We start from the raw sequence: 13,342 nt of genomic DNA, 5'->3' as shown, positions 1-13,342 counted from the left end.
AGTCCTTCAACCAATCAGACCAATGATCCGAGTGTCGTACTTTGCCATTCCATCCGTGCGTTTCTGGGTGAGGTATAGGGTTGTGCCGATGGACGATATCATCGTCCATCGTGATGGCTGACCGACATCACGATGGTGAGCCACCATCGTGATGCCACGCCCCCCACCCTGTCAGACCAGCCCAGTCTCACGGCAGTTCGTGTTCGTGTGTACACCAGTGGTTGGGAACCTGGCTCTCGAGCCACACCTGGCTCTTAGGCAAAAATCATGTGGCTCGCAAGGTCTCTCACCCTTTACCAACGAACGATAAAAAAATTAAGACGTGCGTGTTCAGTGCTGTTCGCGAGTGTCACGAGTCACCACAGCAATCAACTAACCGCTTACGTTTCTGTGGTAACCTAACAGTTACAGCTCCTGCACTGGGATTCAAGCAGCTGCTGCTTGTTTAAGGTGATGGCGAAAATCATTTTAGAACAGCAGCGAAAATGTAAAAGTAGGCTATATAAACTTTAATATATCCTTTTATTGAAACGGGTGCTTTACTGTTCAAAGAGACATTTCGAAAAACATTTCACCCGCTGGCTGCTGGTACTTTCACTTTTGCCGCAGAGACCCTTTATGTCCCATAAATGTGTCGTATTATTGATAATCCGCGCAGATTTCAGTTGACGATTCTGTTTAAAGTTATTAATAAAACATGAATGAATGAGAAAGAAAAGAGCAGGATGTGCTTTATATTGAAAATAAATATTAAAAGCGCGATAAGTCGCGAAAGAGACCTGAATTGTACTGACAGGATGCTGTGCGCGCACTCCGAGCGCAACACGGACAAGCATATAGTCTTTGTCTTCGGTTGCGAGCCTAAACGGCCAAATAAACATATAAATATTTCTAAATGCCAAGCCGAGTATTCCCGTGGCGTAAACACGGTAGAAGTAGCTACTCTCTCTCTCTCTTCGTGATGGTCAGCGCGATTCCGTAGCATCCCCCCCCCCCCCCCGACGATATCATCGTCCATCGCAATGTTTTACTGTAAACATCGTCAACTGCCAATTTAGGGGACATCGCCCAACCCTAGTGAGGTAGGGCTCTGACGGTCACGAGAGTTGTATCACGTGTCTGAGTAAACTCACCCATGGGTTGAGGATCTCTTTTCTAGTTTGGAGTTGGACTCGGTCCAACACATCTCTTAGCAAGAGTATGTGTCAGGTCAGTGCTGTTAAAGAAGTGAGAAAGGGTCCCACTGAAACTTTTCAGAGGCTCCTGGGCCATATGGCATACGCAGCCGCAACGGCTTCCTCCAAATGAAGACCGCTTCAGCACTGGCTTCACGACCGGGTCCCAAGGTGGCAGTGGCAGAGCGGCACACTCCGTGTGACAATCACCCTGGCCTGCCGCCAAACCCTCAGCCCGTAAACAGACCTTTTGTTTCTCCGGGCCAACGGCTCCCAGAACGAGTGTCCATCAATACCGACTGAGGGGCCACGTAAAAGGGCATGCAGTAACAGAGGTCTGGGCGCCCTCTGACTGCATTGGCATCCATTGCATCGAGTTGCTTGCCGGTCACCTCGCTTTGAGACACCGCTGCTCAGCAAGCGTGTACTGGTCTGAAAAGACAACATTGTGACCGTTGAGCTACGCTCCCCTCGCATGTTGCAACTCGTCCGTCACCTCCTCCTCGGGAGTCAGAACCTGCTGAGATCACTTCATTCCACGTATTACTGCTGGCCTGCTCAATCGTGCCGCAGACAAGTCTCAAGCCCAGGGAGAGTGGAGACTCCGTCCCCAGATGGTCCAGCTGTTTGGGACCACTTCAGGGCCGCTCAGTTACATCTGTTGCTCCTCCGGACTCGTCCTTCCGCCAGTTGTTCTTTCTCCTGTTTGAGTGGACATCCCTCGACACAGAAAGACTCTGGCCCCAGCTGGCCCCGGGGTCCTCACAGAAATGTGTTCCCCAGTGAGCCTTCTTGCACAAAACTGTGCTATAGTCAGGGAGGAGATGGAGCAGGTCTTGCTAGTTGCCCCTTATTGGCCCAACCAGACCTCTCTCCTCTCGACAGCCCTTCCTGACTCCTTCCTCTGAGTACATTCTCAGAGACGGGGCATGTTGGCACCCGTGTTCAGACTCTGGAAAGCTCCTGGTCTGGTTCTAAGAAGAACGTGACGCGGAGGTTTTGGTTACTAACGTGAGAGTTTTTTTGCCGTAGAGACCATCACTTCTGTGAGAGCACCCTCTCAAAAATGAGGCATGCTCCCCCTTAGAAGTGGAACCTATTCGTTGAAGTGAGTCTTCTCTCCGTGAGGAGATCACGAGTGTGTTCCATCACTTCAGTGCTTTCTTCCTGCAAGATGGGTTGAAGTGAGGCTGTCTCTTCCACCCTCAAAATGTATGTTGCCTCTGAATTGGTGCACATCATGATGCAGTAGGGTGCAAATCCTTTGGAAGCACGATTTGGTCGCCAGGTACCTGAGGGGTGCAAGGGGGGTGAATAACCACCTTACGCCCCTCTTACCCTCTAGGGACTTATCTCTGGTGCTACTGCACTGCAGAGACCTCCCCTGAGCCACTCCAGGCAGTGAGTTAAAAGTTCTGTTTTTAAAGAAACAGTTTTCCTGCTTGCTTGGTCTTTACTAGAGGGTAGGGACTTGTTTTTTCTCAGCCCTGGCTTTTCTCTGTTCGTCCGCTCCATTGTGGTTATACGTTCTCAGAATGCAAAGCTTGGATCTCAGACCAGCTCTTGTCTGTTACGTTCTGTTCGTGCAGCAGCCTCCACAGCAGCAGAAGCCTCCTCCAGGTCCCAGCACCTGGCCGCTAGAATGTTATATTTATTTAGTGGGGGCGCTGTTGTCATAATAATAAAATGAAAAGTAGAATACTCATGTTACTTGAAAACTTGATGTTACTTCAGTTTATGAATAAACAAAGCAGTAATTGATGTCTTAAATGACAAGCATTACACTTGTACATTAAATAATTTTATATTTCAGTTTTTTAATCTGTAATAAAATTTTATCAAATGGATGATGAAAATAACTTGAATCCAAGAAGCTCTAAAATAATTGTAGAATTTTTATTTGAAGCTAAAGACCACATCAGCTGAAGTCATGCCACCCGCACTTCATGTGTTGACGATATAAAAAAGCAAAGTTCTGCTTCAATAACATTTAATAAAAATACAATGAACTTCATAGGCCCAATAATAGACAAAATTATTAACCTGACATACAGATAGAACAAACACAGGGTGTATTCGTTTTAGTTATAATACCAAATGAATTTGCATGAAAATACCATAACATTTGATTGGAGACACAACTATTAACGTCAACAACAAAACTTATGGGCAGCAGTTTATTTTCACTTTTAGAAGTTTTTAAATCGGTGTTATCCTGATTATGTACAATAATATAACTTCATTTAAAAAAAAGAAAATTGCAGTTAGTATTGCTTTTTTCTGCGGATCATGACCCTATCACAACAGACAGAGAACCACTGCTGTACAGCTCTGGATGGCCTATCTGAGGCTGATTAGAAAATTATGTTTGCACAAGAATGTTTCTGTGTGGGAAAATCGTTTTTGACTGAGTGCTTGGAATGAGGGATGCTGTTTTGCAAGAGTTAGCATAAAAAAATCCATCTTGATTCACAGGAAACATGGGGCGACTATGTAAGAAAAATATGGTAACAATTTTCAGCCGTGGCTGTGAAAAAGAAAAATTGCTTTTACAATGTTATTCAGTAACTGCCCCCTACTTGGGCTGACTATGAGGGATATTGATTGAAGAAGAGCTTTGGTTTTATTTAATCAGAAACAGTAATATAACAGCTCAAAGACAGAAAGACAATTTATGTGTACCGTCCTAAACCTAATGTAGAGCAATCAAAACTGGTAAGCACTACCAATATGAGTGGGGCATCATACTGTAAATAATGCCTGTGTTTGTGTTAGAGACGACGTGGGAACGGCCAAGCACATCCACCACCATCTCGAAAGCTACTGGGTCTCACCGACACTCAGGTAATATTTCCACAAGAGCTTGGAAACAGTATTGATTTTCAATTCAATACAATAGCTTTTATTATATAGATAAAGAGTTTACAGCTTCCACCGTTTTACAGTTTGCATCTTATATTCAAGAGACAACCTAATGAAACTTTGACAAACACAATTATGTTATTGCTAAAATACAGTAAATTTATTGCTAAATCATGCGATGACATACTCAGACCAATAAATTAAGATTTTACCATTTTAAGATTATCTAAATGGGTTCATAACTTTATCATTGCCTGCTTTGGCAATTAACAGTTAAAGGCAAACATTTTAATTTAAATTGCACTGGACAAAAATGTAAGGAGATAACATGGTGGACAGAACAGGGGTTTTCCTGGACCCAAGAAAAGGAACACGGTCATCCACACACACAGCACACAATTTCATAAGAATAAACTGTTTAATGCAATGCTAATTGGCACATCCTTTATTATTGTATAGATGCTATAAAATAACATTTTCTGCTACATTCTGTGATAAGAAGCTACATCAGGTCACAAAAGGAAGTTATTTCAAACACTCGACTGACGTTGTATTGTGAGTTTGGAACAAACATGGTATTAATGTAATAAATTGTTGTGTTTTGACACTATGCTACACTGTAAAAAATTTCTAACCTCCCTAACTCAAAATTTTCTAGTGACTGATAACATCTACATTTTTTCAATTGGCCCAAGTGAAATTCTGTAAATTATAAAATTAAATTTACAGATTTTCACTTGGGCCAATTGAAAAATTTAGATGTTATCAGTCACTAGAAAATTTTGAGTTAGGGAGGTTAGAAATTTTTTACAGTGTAAGATAACATGCTAGCTAGCCTTTATGCACCTGTTGCTTGGAGCAATTATGTTTTATGACTAATTTAAAAGAGTAAATCCACTTAAGATCACTGGAATATTTATTTAAATGAAGGGCATTTGATACAGAGACAAAGAATGTGAAGTTAGAAGTTTGATCAAAGAAATGAGGGATTTTACAGCTCTACCGTAGTCATCAACAAGCGTGCCATGCCACCATTACAAGCATAGCAGTCATCTCAGAAATCAAATCAAATGGTCAAATAAAGCTAAGGTGGGAGAAATATTCATTTTGGGGGCCACCAAAATATTAGAATATTATATTAGAAATGAGGTAGAACTAGAAGGGTAATGTATGGAAGCTTGTTTCCGCCACAGAATAAAACATTTTAAGAGATAATTGCGACTTTTTATCTCACAATTGCGAGTTTACATCTCGCAATTCTGACTTTATTTCTCAGAATTTTGAGATATAAAGTCAGAATTGCGTGTTATAAAGTCAGAATTGCGTGTTATAAAGTCAGAATTGCGAGATAAAAAAGTCAGAATTGCGTGAAATAAAGTCGCAATTGTGTTATAAAGTCAGAATTGCGAGATATAAAGTCAGAATTGCGAGATAAAAAAGTCAGAATTGCGTGAAATAAAGTCGCAATTGTGTCTTATAAAGCCAGAATTTTTTTTCAAACTTTTTTTCTCGCAATTGCGACTTTATATCACGCAATTCTGACTTTATAATACGCAATTGGGAGATATAAAGTCAGAATTGCATGATATAAAGTCGCAATTGCGTGTTATAAAGTCAGAATTGTGAGATAAACTATTCTGAGGTAAAAAAAAAAAGAAGGGTTTTTTAAGGGGGTTTTTTCCCCTTAGAATTGGAATTGGACTTTATATCTCACAATTGTGAGTTTATATGTCACAATTCTGAGAAAATATGTCAGAATTGCGAGATATAAACTCGCAATTGCGTGTTATAAAGTCAGAATTGCGTGATATAAAGTCGCAATTGCGAGAAAAAAAGTCAGAATTCTGACTTTATAACACGCAATTGTGACTTTATTTCACGCAATTCTGACTTTATATCTCGCAATTCTGAGAAATAAAGTCAGAATTGCGAGAAGTAAAATCGCAATTGTGAGATAAAAAGTCGCAATTATCATTTGCATTTTTTTATTTTGTGGCGGAAACAAGCTTCCACAGGAATGTGATAGAGCTGTGGAGAGAGTAAAATGTGAACAGAGACAAAGAAAGAATAATACATGGAGGGCAGTAATATAGAATAAAAAGATAGTAAAACGATAGAGGACATGGTGGAGAGAGGCACAAAAGGTGACATAGTTGACAAAGGTTTAAATAGAAGACATGTTGGAAGATAACAGACTAAGAATCAGAGACATGGGAACAGCAGTAAGAAAAAGAATGTCCCAGTATTTCAGGAGAATGTAGTCTGTTTATCAAATGCTGGATGTCAGTGCTTATATCAGGAAAGGCTGGCTCATTAATGCTCTGACTGTGTGTGTTTCTTCAGCCCTGAGGGAGGGAGAGGGACAACTCAAAGAAGAACAACATTGTACCACAGCCTCCATCATAATAATCACTCACCACTGGACACAGTCACTGAACACGCACACACAGGCTGTTCAGCCTTTGCGAGAGCTGAACGTTAGCCATCTGTGGGCCATGGGGCCAGACTCAGTGATATGAATACCATTTGGACATTATGTATTATCTTGCACATTAGCTTCAGTGTAGTGTCAATAAGGGTTTATTAAGTCAGCGTGCACACGTCACTGCTCACATAGGCTGATGAAAACATAGAACAAGCTCCATTCCAAAATACAGACTAATGTCCAAAACAGAGGTTCTCGACTCTGGCCCCCGAAGTGCGTTTTGGTTGATCAGATCACAAGTAGACGAGGGAGACGTATTCCTGTTTACACCTGATGTTTTAATTTGTCTCTTTTGTCCACTTTCAACCACTTCTGTCCTGATTTCTTCAAAGGGGGGGTCTATGGGCGGGTAAATGTATGTTTTTTTCTTTAAACGTTTGTGCAATTTACATGTGTACACGCCCAGAGACGACGGAAAAAGACACAGAGAGCAGCAGCTTTCATTTCTGCTCTGATAGACGCATTTAGAAATGATCAGGGATGATGAGAGAACGTTGTGCTTGGTACGTTTTTCAACTTGGGTCTTCAGCCCTCAGAGTTTAAATCCCGTCTGGCAAGCACGCTTCCCATAATGTTTTCTTATTAAGTCAGTAGGCAGAGAGTAGGCGGTCTTTTGTGGCTGTTCGAACACATGAGAATTTGCACTAGGAAAGCAATCTAGTCAAATGCATTTTCGACTTCCTCTGGAAGTGGTCGAAACGTTTTAGACCCCATTTACAGCTGTATTTGGCGCCGTCCACTTGTGATCCGATCGACCAAAACGCATCTTAATACCAGGTGTAAACAGGGCCTTATGAAGCACATCAGCTCACACAGTCATGTTACTTTGAAATCAAGAAACTTTCTGTTGGTCATCGCTGTGAACCAAATTGAGCCTGTTCTGAAATCTGCATGGGGAACGCCACCCGCACACCAAACCTGTGTACTTTTCAAATGACTGGATTTTGCACTATTAAAATATAGCAAAAAAGAAAAAAAAGATCCCCCTTGTGATTGGCTCACAGGGCCCTATGAGATTCTTTCTGAGATTAAACCAGCAACCATCTGGTTATCAGTCTTGAAATTTAATCACTATCGCACAAACAACATTTGAACATATGTGAGGGAAACCTATGAGGTTAATGAAGACTCACTTTCTGCCTCTATGTTGCAGTAAATGGTCGTCAGTCTCTCGGAGCCTCTGGTCATGTGCTGGAACATCCAGATGTGTCCCTGAGGAAGACCAACATAAGCAACCAGGTACAGTCCCATTTCGAGATATCACCTGCTCATGAATATTGCATGAAGTAAATCTGAGCTTCTGTGGAGTATCTGTGGAATGATTCCAAGAATAACTCGCAAACAGTTTACAAATACCAAATGATTTGGTCTTCCATTGCTGCTTGGATTCTGACGGAAATATATGAGTCAGTAGATCTGGTGCCATCTGCGCCAATCTGGGGACAGTAACAGTTAAAGATGGTGAAGCAGGGCCAAGTAAAACCCTCCCTATCCCACGTGATCTACGAACAGCCAGACAAGGGCAGCTCATGCCATCAGCAAATGGGAGCGGCAAAGAGTGGGCCATATGGGCGGCCCAGTTCTGGATCCTTTTACGCTGTTAGAGTTTGATCTCAGGCCAGGATTGGGAAGGTGTTGGGTTTTTAAGCGGAGCTGAGGAGGGTTAGACGGATAGGACGAGGTACGCTGGGAGAGTCTGGGGTGCGGAACAGTTATCGAGCGGGACTGGGTGAGCGGCGAGGAACGGAACCGCAGGTTGCGGGCCTGCGCTGACATGTTCTGCAGGACGGTAAGACAGAAAGTGTGTGGTTGTGCATGTTCATTAGCTTCTCGTTATCCGGAGTGCTGTGCATGCTGGATTTTTGGCCATGTTTTTTATTAGAAAGATGGAGTGTGTACATAGGTGTACAGACGCGCTGCAAATAATGCAAACATGCACTGTGCTAGTACAGAGGGGAGGCAGTGTAGTTTGATGCATGCTGGGAGATGTTTGCTTATACACATGCTAAGCACAAAGTCTCAAACACCTGCTAACACAAGGATGGTGATGCAGTGTCTGCAGCTTGAAATAAGGCACATACACACGCTTGCACTCACCAGCTTTGGACACATACACACAGGCACACCTCTCTCGAATCACTAATACTGATGCAAAATGAATACAGATACCTTGAAGCATCAGCCAGTCTGAAAGATAAGCTCACACCAACACACACACACACACATGGGCGGTGAGAAATGCTTTGTTTTCGCTGGTCATGTGTTTTTTTTTTTCTCGTCTGACAGCATGCTGTTGTTTGCAGCTTACCTCCAATGATAATTAGCCCCATTCCCCCCCCCTCCTCCCTCTCTCCTCCCCTCCTCTCTGCTCAAACACGCGAACGTTATACAGAAGGAAGAGGGTGTTTGGTTCTATTTCAGTAAATCATTTGCCTCCCATCATTTTTCTCTCCTTATGTTTAACCTTATTTTGTGTGTTATTAATATTATTATTTAAATTAGTGGTGTTTGCTAAGACACATCGCTATTACTGTCGCTTATTGAGCTTTGGCTCATTGCTCACTTCACACCTTTTGTACTGTGAATGATACCTCAATTATGTAGATTGTTGAGGGGATGTGTGTTATTACTTTTCTAAGACATCTGATGATCTTTTTGCCTGGCACGCAATCACACTGGTGAAAAAACCCCATAGATTTACCCTAAAGACTAGAATATCATAGAGACTTGGGGGTGGACTCTTTTGACTTGGACCAGTAAGCAACTGCCTAGCAACCACCCTGAACTCCCTAGCAACCGCATAACAGCACGCTAACAACCACTAAGAGCATTTTTCTCAGCTGTTCTCCATAATATCTTGTACGGCTCTTTTTAAAGGACAAAAACTCTGGTTGTCTGTTTTTATCTTCCTGTTTTCTTGAGTGAATTTCACAAAATAAATGTCCAGCCAATATTTTACCCCAGAATTAAGAGAAAAAATAGTGTATTTGGTCTTTCATATTTTATATATTTTCGATTTACTTGTTTATTTAATTATTTATTCACTGTGACTTTGTTACATGATAATTAATCATATTTCCCCCAAAATGTTAATTAAACTTACATTTGGAAACCATTTTTTACAGTAGAAAATGTGCTATAAAAATTGGAATTGATTACTGCATTAATGCAGTATTTAGAAATAAAAAAAATTAATGGTCCAAAAAACAGGTTGTCTTTTTTTAACTCTTTTACGCATAGAGGTCACTACAGTGGACAGCTATTCAAAAAGCATTTTCTTGCGTATGCATGGGTTTTGATGGTGTAGTTGCACATTTACTTCCACAGTGGACTCTAGTGGACTCTAACGACATCAGGATGCGCCAGACAGAGATTCTGAAGAAAGACTTCAGGAATCTGATCGATACGGTACGCAGCACATCGCCTGAAACAACGATCATAGTGTCAGGACCGCTTCCCACGTACCGACTAGGACATGAAAAGTTTAGCAGATTATTTGCGCTAAATGAATGGTTAATGTCATGGTGCAATGAGCAGAAACTGCTCTTTGTAAATAATTGGAATCTGTTTTGGGAGCGTCCTAGGCTTTTCCGTGCCGATGGCTTACACCCAAGCAGATTCGGAGCAGATCTTCTGTCGGATAACATCTCCAAAATGTTAAATACCTTTTGACTAGTAACCAAAAGTCCAAATCATAGTCTCTGCTGCACCAATTTAACTGATATAAATACTAGTGTAGAATATTGCATAGAAACCGTGTCTATTCCTCGTTTAGTGAGATCAAATAATATATCTACTGCAGGATCTAGGAAAAATCTAATTGTTATTAAAACAGAAAATGTTGCTATTAGTAAACAAAAACAATTTCTAAAGCTAGGTCTTCTAAACATTAGATCACTCACACCTAAGGCAGTTATTGTAAATGAAATAGTCACAGATAATAGCTTCGATGTACTTTGCCTAACTGAAACCTGGCTTAAACCAAATGATTATTTCGGTCTAAATGAGTCTGCTCCTCCTGGATACTCCTATAAGCATGAGCCCCGTCTAATTGGTCGTGGCGGTGGTGTTGCGACAATTTATAGAGATATTCTCAATGTTACTCAGAAAGCGGGTTATAAGTTTATTTCGTTTGAAGTACTTGTACTAAATGTTACGCTCTTAGATGTTAGAAAAACATCCCTATTATCTCTAGCCTTGGCTACCGTATATAGACCGCCTGGGCCTTACGCTGATTTCCTAAAAGAGTTTGCAGATTTTCTCTCAGACCTATTAGTCAATGTCGATAAAGCATTAATTGTTGGAGATTTTAACATACACGTAGATAATCCAAATGATGCGTTAGGGGCTGCGTTTACAGATTTATTAAATTCATTTGGGGTCAAGCAAAACGTCACCGGACCAACTCATCGTCTTAATCATACACTCGATTTAATTATATCACATGGAACCGATCCAACCGATATAGATATTATACCGCAAAGTGATGAAGTCACTGACCATTACATGGTAACTTGCATATTACGTACTGCTGTAATATGTCATGCAGCGCCGCGTTATCAACCAGGCAGAACAATCCTTCCATCCACCATAGATAATTTCTCAAATTGCTTATCCGATCTGTCTCAGCTGCTGCCTGAACCCAAACAAACAGATGAACTAGAAGAACTAACTAGCACTATGAGCACTATTCTCTCTAGAACATTGGATGTTGTTGCACCTATTAGATTAAAAAAGGTCAGAGAGAAAATTAAAGCACCGTGGTACAACAATACCACGCATGTTCTAAAGAGAGAAACCCGTATTTTAGAGCGTAAATGGAAACAAACTAATTTAGAGGTCTTTAGAATCGCGTGGAAAGACAGTATGTCACGTTATAAAAAGGCCCTAAAAGCAGCCAGGGCTGAGCACCTCCGCAAACTAATAGAAAATAACCAAAATAATCCAAGGTTTTTATTTAACACCGTGGCTAGACTAACAAATAAACAGACATCACCCGAACAAAATATCCCATTACAGTTTAGTAGTAATGATTTTATGAAGTTCTTCACTGAGAAAATAGAAAACATCAGAACCACAATTGTAAACGTTCAATCTTCAGTTGCGCCTTATAATTCAGCCTTAATTATCACCCCGCAAGAACAATTACAGTGCTTTACAACTATAGAACAAATAGAGTTAAATAAACTTATCACTTCCTCTAAAACAACAACATGTTTATTAGATCCGATACCAACTAAACTACTGAAAGAAGTGTTACCTGTAGTGGAAGAGCCTCTCCTTAATATTATTAACTCGTCTTTATCTTTAGGTCATGTTCCAAGAACATTTAAACTGGCAGTTATAAAACCTCTCATTAAGAAACCACAATTAGATCATAATAACCTAGCAAATTATAGACCCATTTCAAATCTTCCATTTATGTCTAAAATATTAGAAAAAGTGGTGTCCGCTCAATTGTGTTCTTTCTTGCAAGAAAATGATATCTATGAGAAGTTTCAGTCTGGTTTCAGGCCGCACCATAGCACTGAAACTGCGCTCGTTAAAATCACAAATGATTTACTTTTAGCTTCTGACCAAGGCTGTATCTCAATACTAGTTTTACTTGATCTTAGTGCTGCGTTCGATACTATAGATCACACAATACTCTTAGATCGACTACAAAATTATACTGGTGTTCAAGGACAAGCATTAAGCTGGTTTAGATCATACTTATCTGACCGCTACCATTTTGTCTATTTAAATGGAGAAAAATCGATCATAACTCCAGTAAACTATGGAGTGCCGCAGGGATCTGTGTTAGGCCCTCTATTATTCTCAGTATATATGATGCCACTTGGAAATATTATAAGGAAACATGGAATTAGTTTCCATTGTTATGCTGATGACACTCAAATATATATTTCATCACGGCCAGATGAAAACGATAAATTATCCAAATTGACAGAGTGTGTTAAAGATATAAAAGATTGGATGACGCGTAATTTTCTTTTATTAAATCCAGACAAAACAGAGGTACTACTTATCGGTTCAAAAAACCGCCCACAAAACCTCTCGCAATACAACTTTAATATAGTAGGATGTCCTGTTACTTTATCCTCTACAGTAAAAGACCTGGGTGTTATACTCGATTGCAACCTGTCTTTCAAAAATCATATTTCATATGTTACAAAAACCGCCTTTTTCCACCTTAGAAACATTGCTAAGCTACGTAATATGCTATCAGTTTCTGATGCAGAAAAGTTAGTTCATGCATTCATGACCTCGAGACTAGATTACTGTAATGCTTTATTAGCCGGTTGTCCTGCATCCTCAATTAACAAGCTACAGTTAGTCCAAAATGCCGCCGCTAGAGTTCTTACTAGATCAAGAAAATATGATCATATAACACCGATTTTATCATCACTGCATTGGTTACCTATAAAGTTCCGTATTAATTACAAGGTATTGCTACTGACTTATAAAGCCCTAAACGGCTTAGCTCCAGTCTATTTAACGGATCTTCTATCGCCCTATAATCCATCGCGCTCTTTAAGATCACTAAATTCAAGGCTTTTGGTCATACCTAGGATATCCAGAACCACCAAAGGAGGGAGAGCATTTTCACATTTAGCTCCAAAACTCTGGAATAGCCTTCCTGATACTGTTCGTTGCTCAGACTCGCTCTCCCAGTTTAAAACTAGATTAAAGTCGCATCTCTTCAGCCAGGCATTCATATAATATTTTTAATCTTACAGTCCAAATTACAATCCGGCCTCTAGTTAATAAACGCCAGAGGAGAACTGGCCCCCGACTGAGCCTGGGTTCTCCCAAGGTTTTT

The 13,342-nt window shown here is 40.6% G+C and overlaps 1 protein-coding gene across 1 annotated transcript in view; it reads left to right on the top strand.

Annotated features, from left to right (window-relative positions):
• Positions 1-13,342, top strand: part of gas7a (growth arrest-specific 7a) — a 61,260-nt gene that overhangs the window by 15,059 nt on the left and 32,859 nt on the right. The window contains exons 3-4 of the mRNA XM_084419506.1: positions 3,951-4,019; positions 7,676-7,761. Coding sequence (XP_084275632.1) covers positions 3,951-4,019; positions 7,676-7,761 — 155 coding nt within the window. The remainder of the gene's footprint in view (positions 1-3,950; positions 4,020-7,675; positions 7,762-13,342) is intronic.

Source organism: Rutilus rutilus (genome assembly GCF_951802725.1).
Source record: "Rutilus rutilus genome assembly, chromosome: 1".
Taxonomy (NCBI): domain Eukaryota; kingdom Metazoa; phylum Chordata; class Actinopteri; order Cypriniformes; family Leuciscidae; genus Rutilus; species Rutilus rutilus.
The sequence above is the reverse complement of the archived record's forward strand: the minus strand, read 5'-3'. Positions and strand labels throughout refer to the sequence as shown.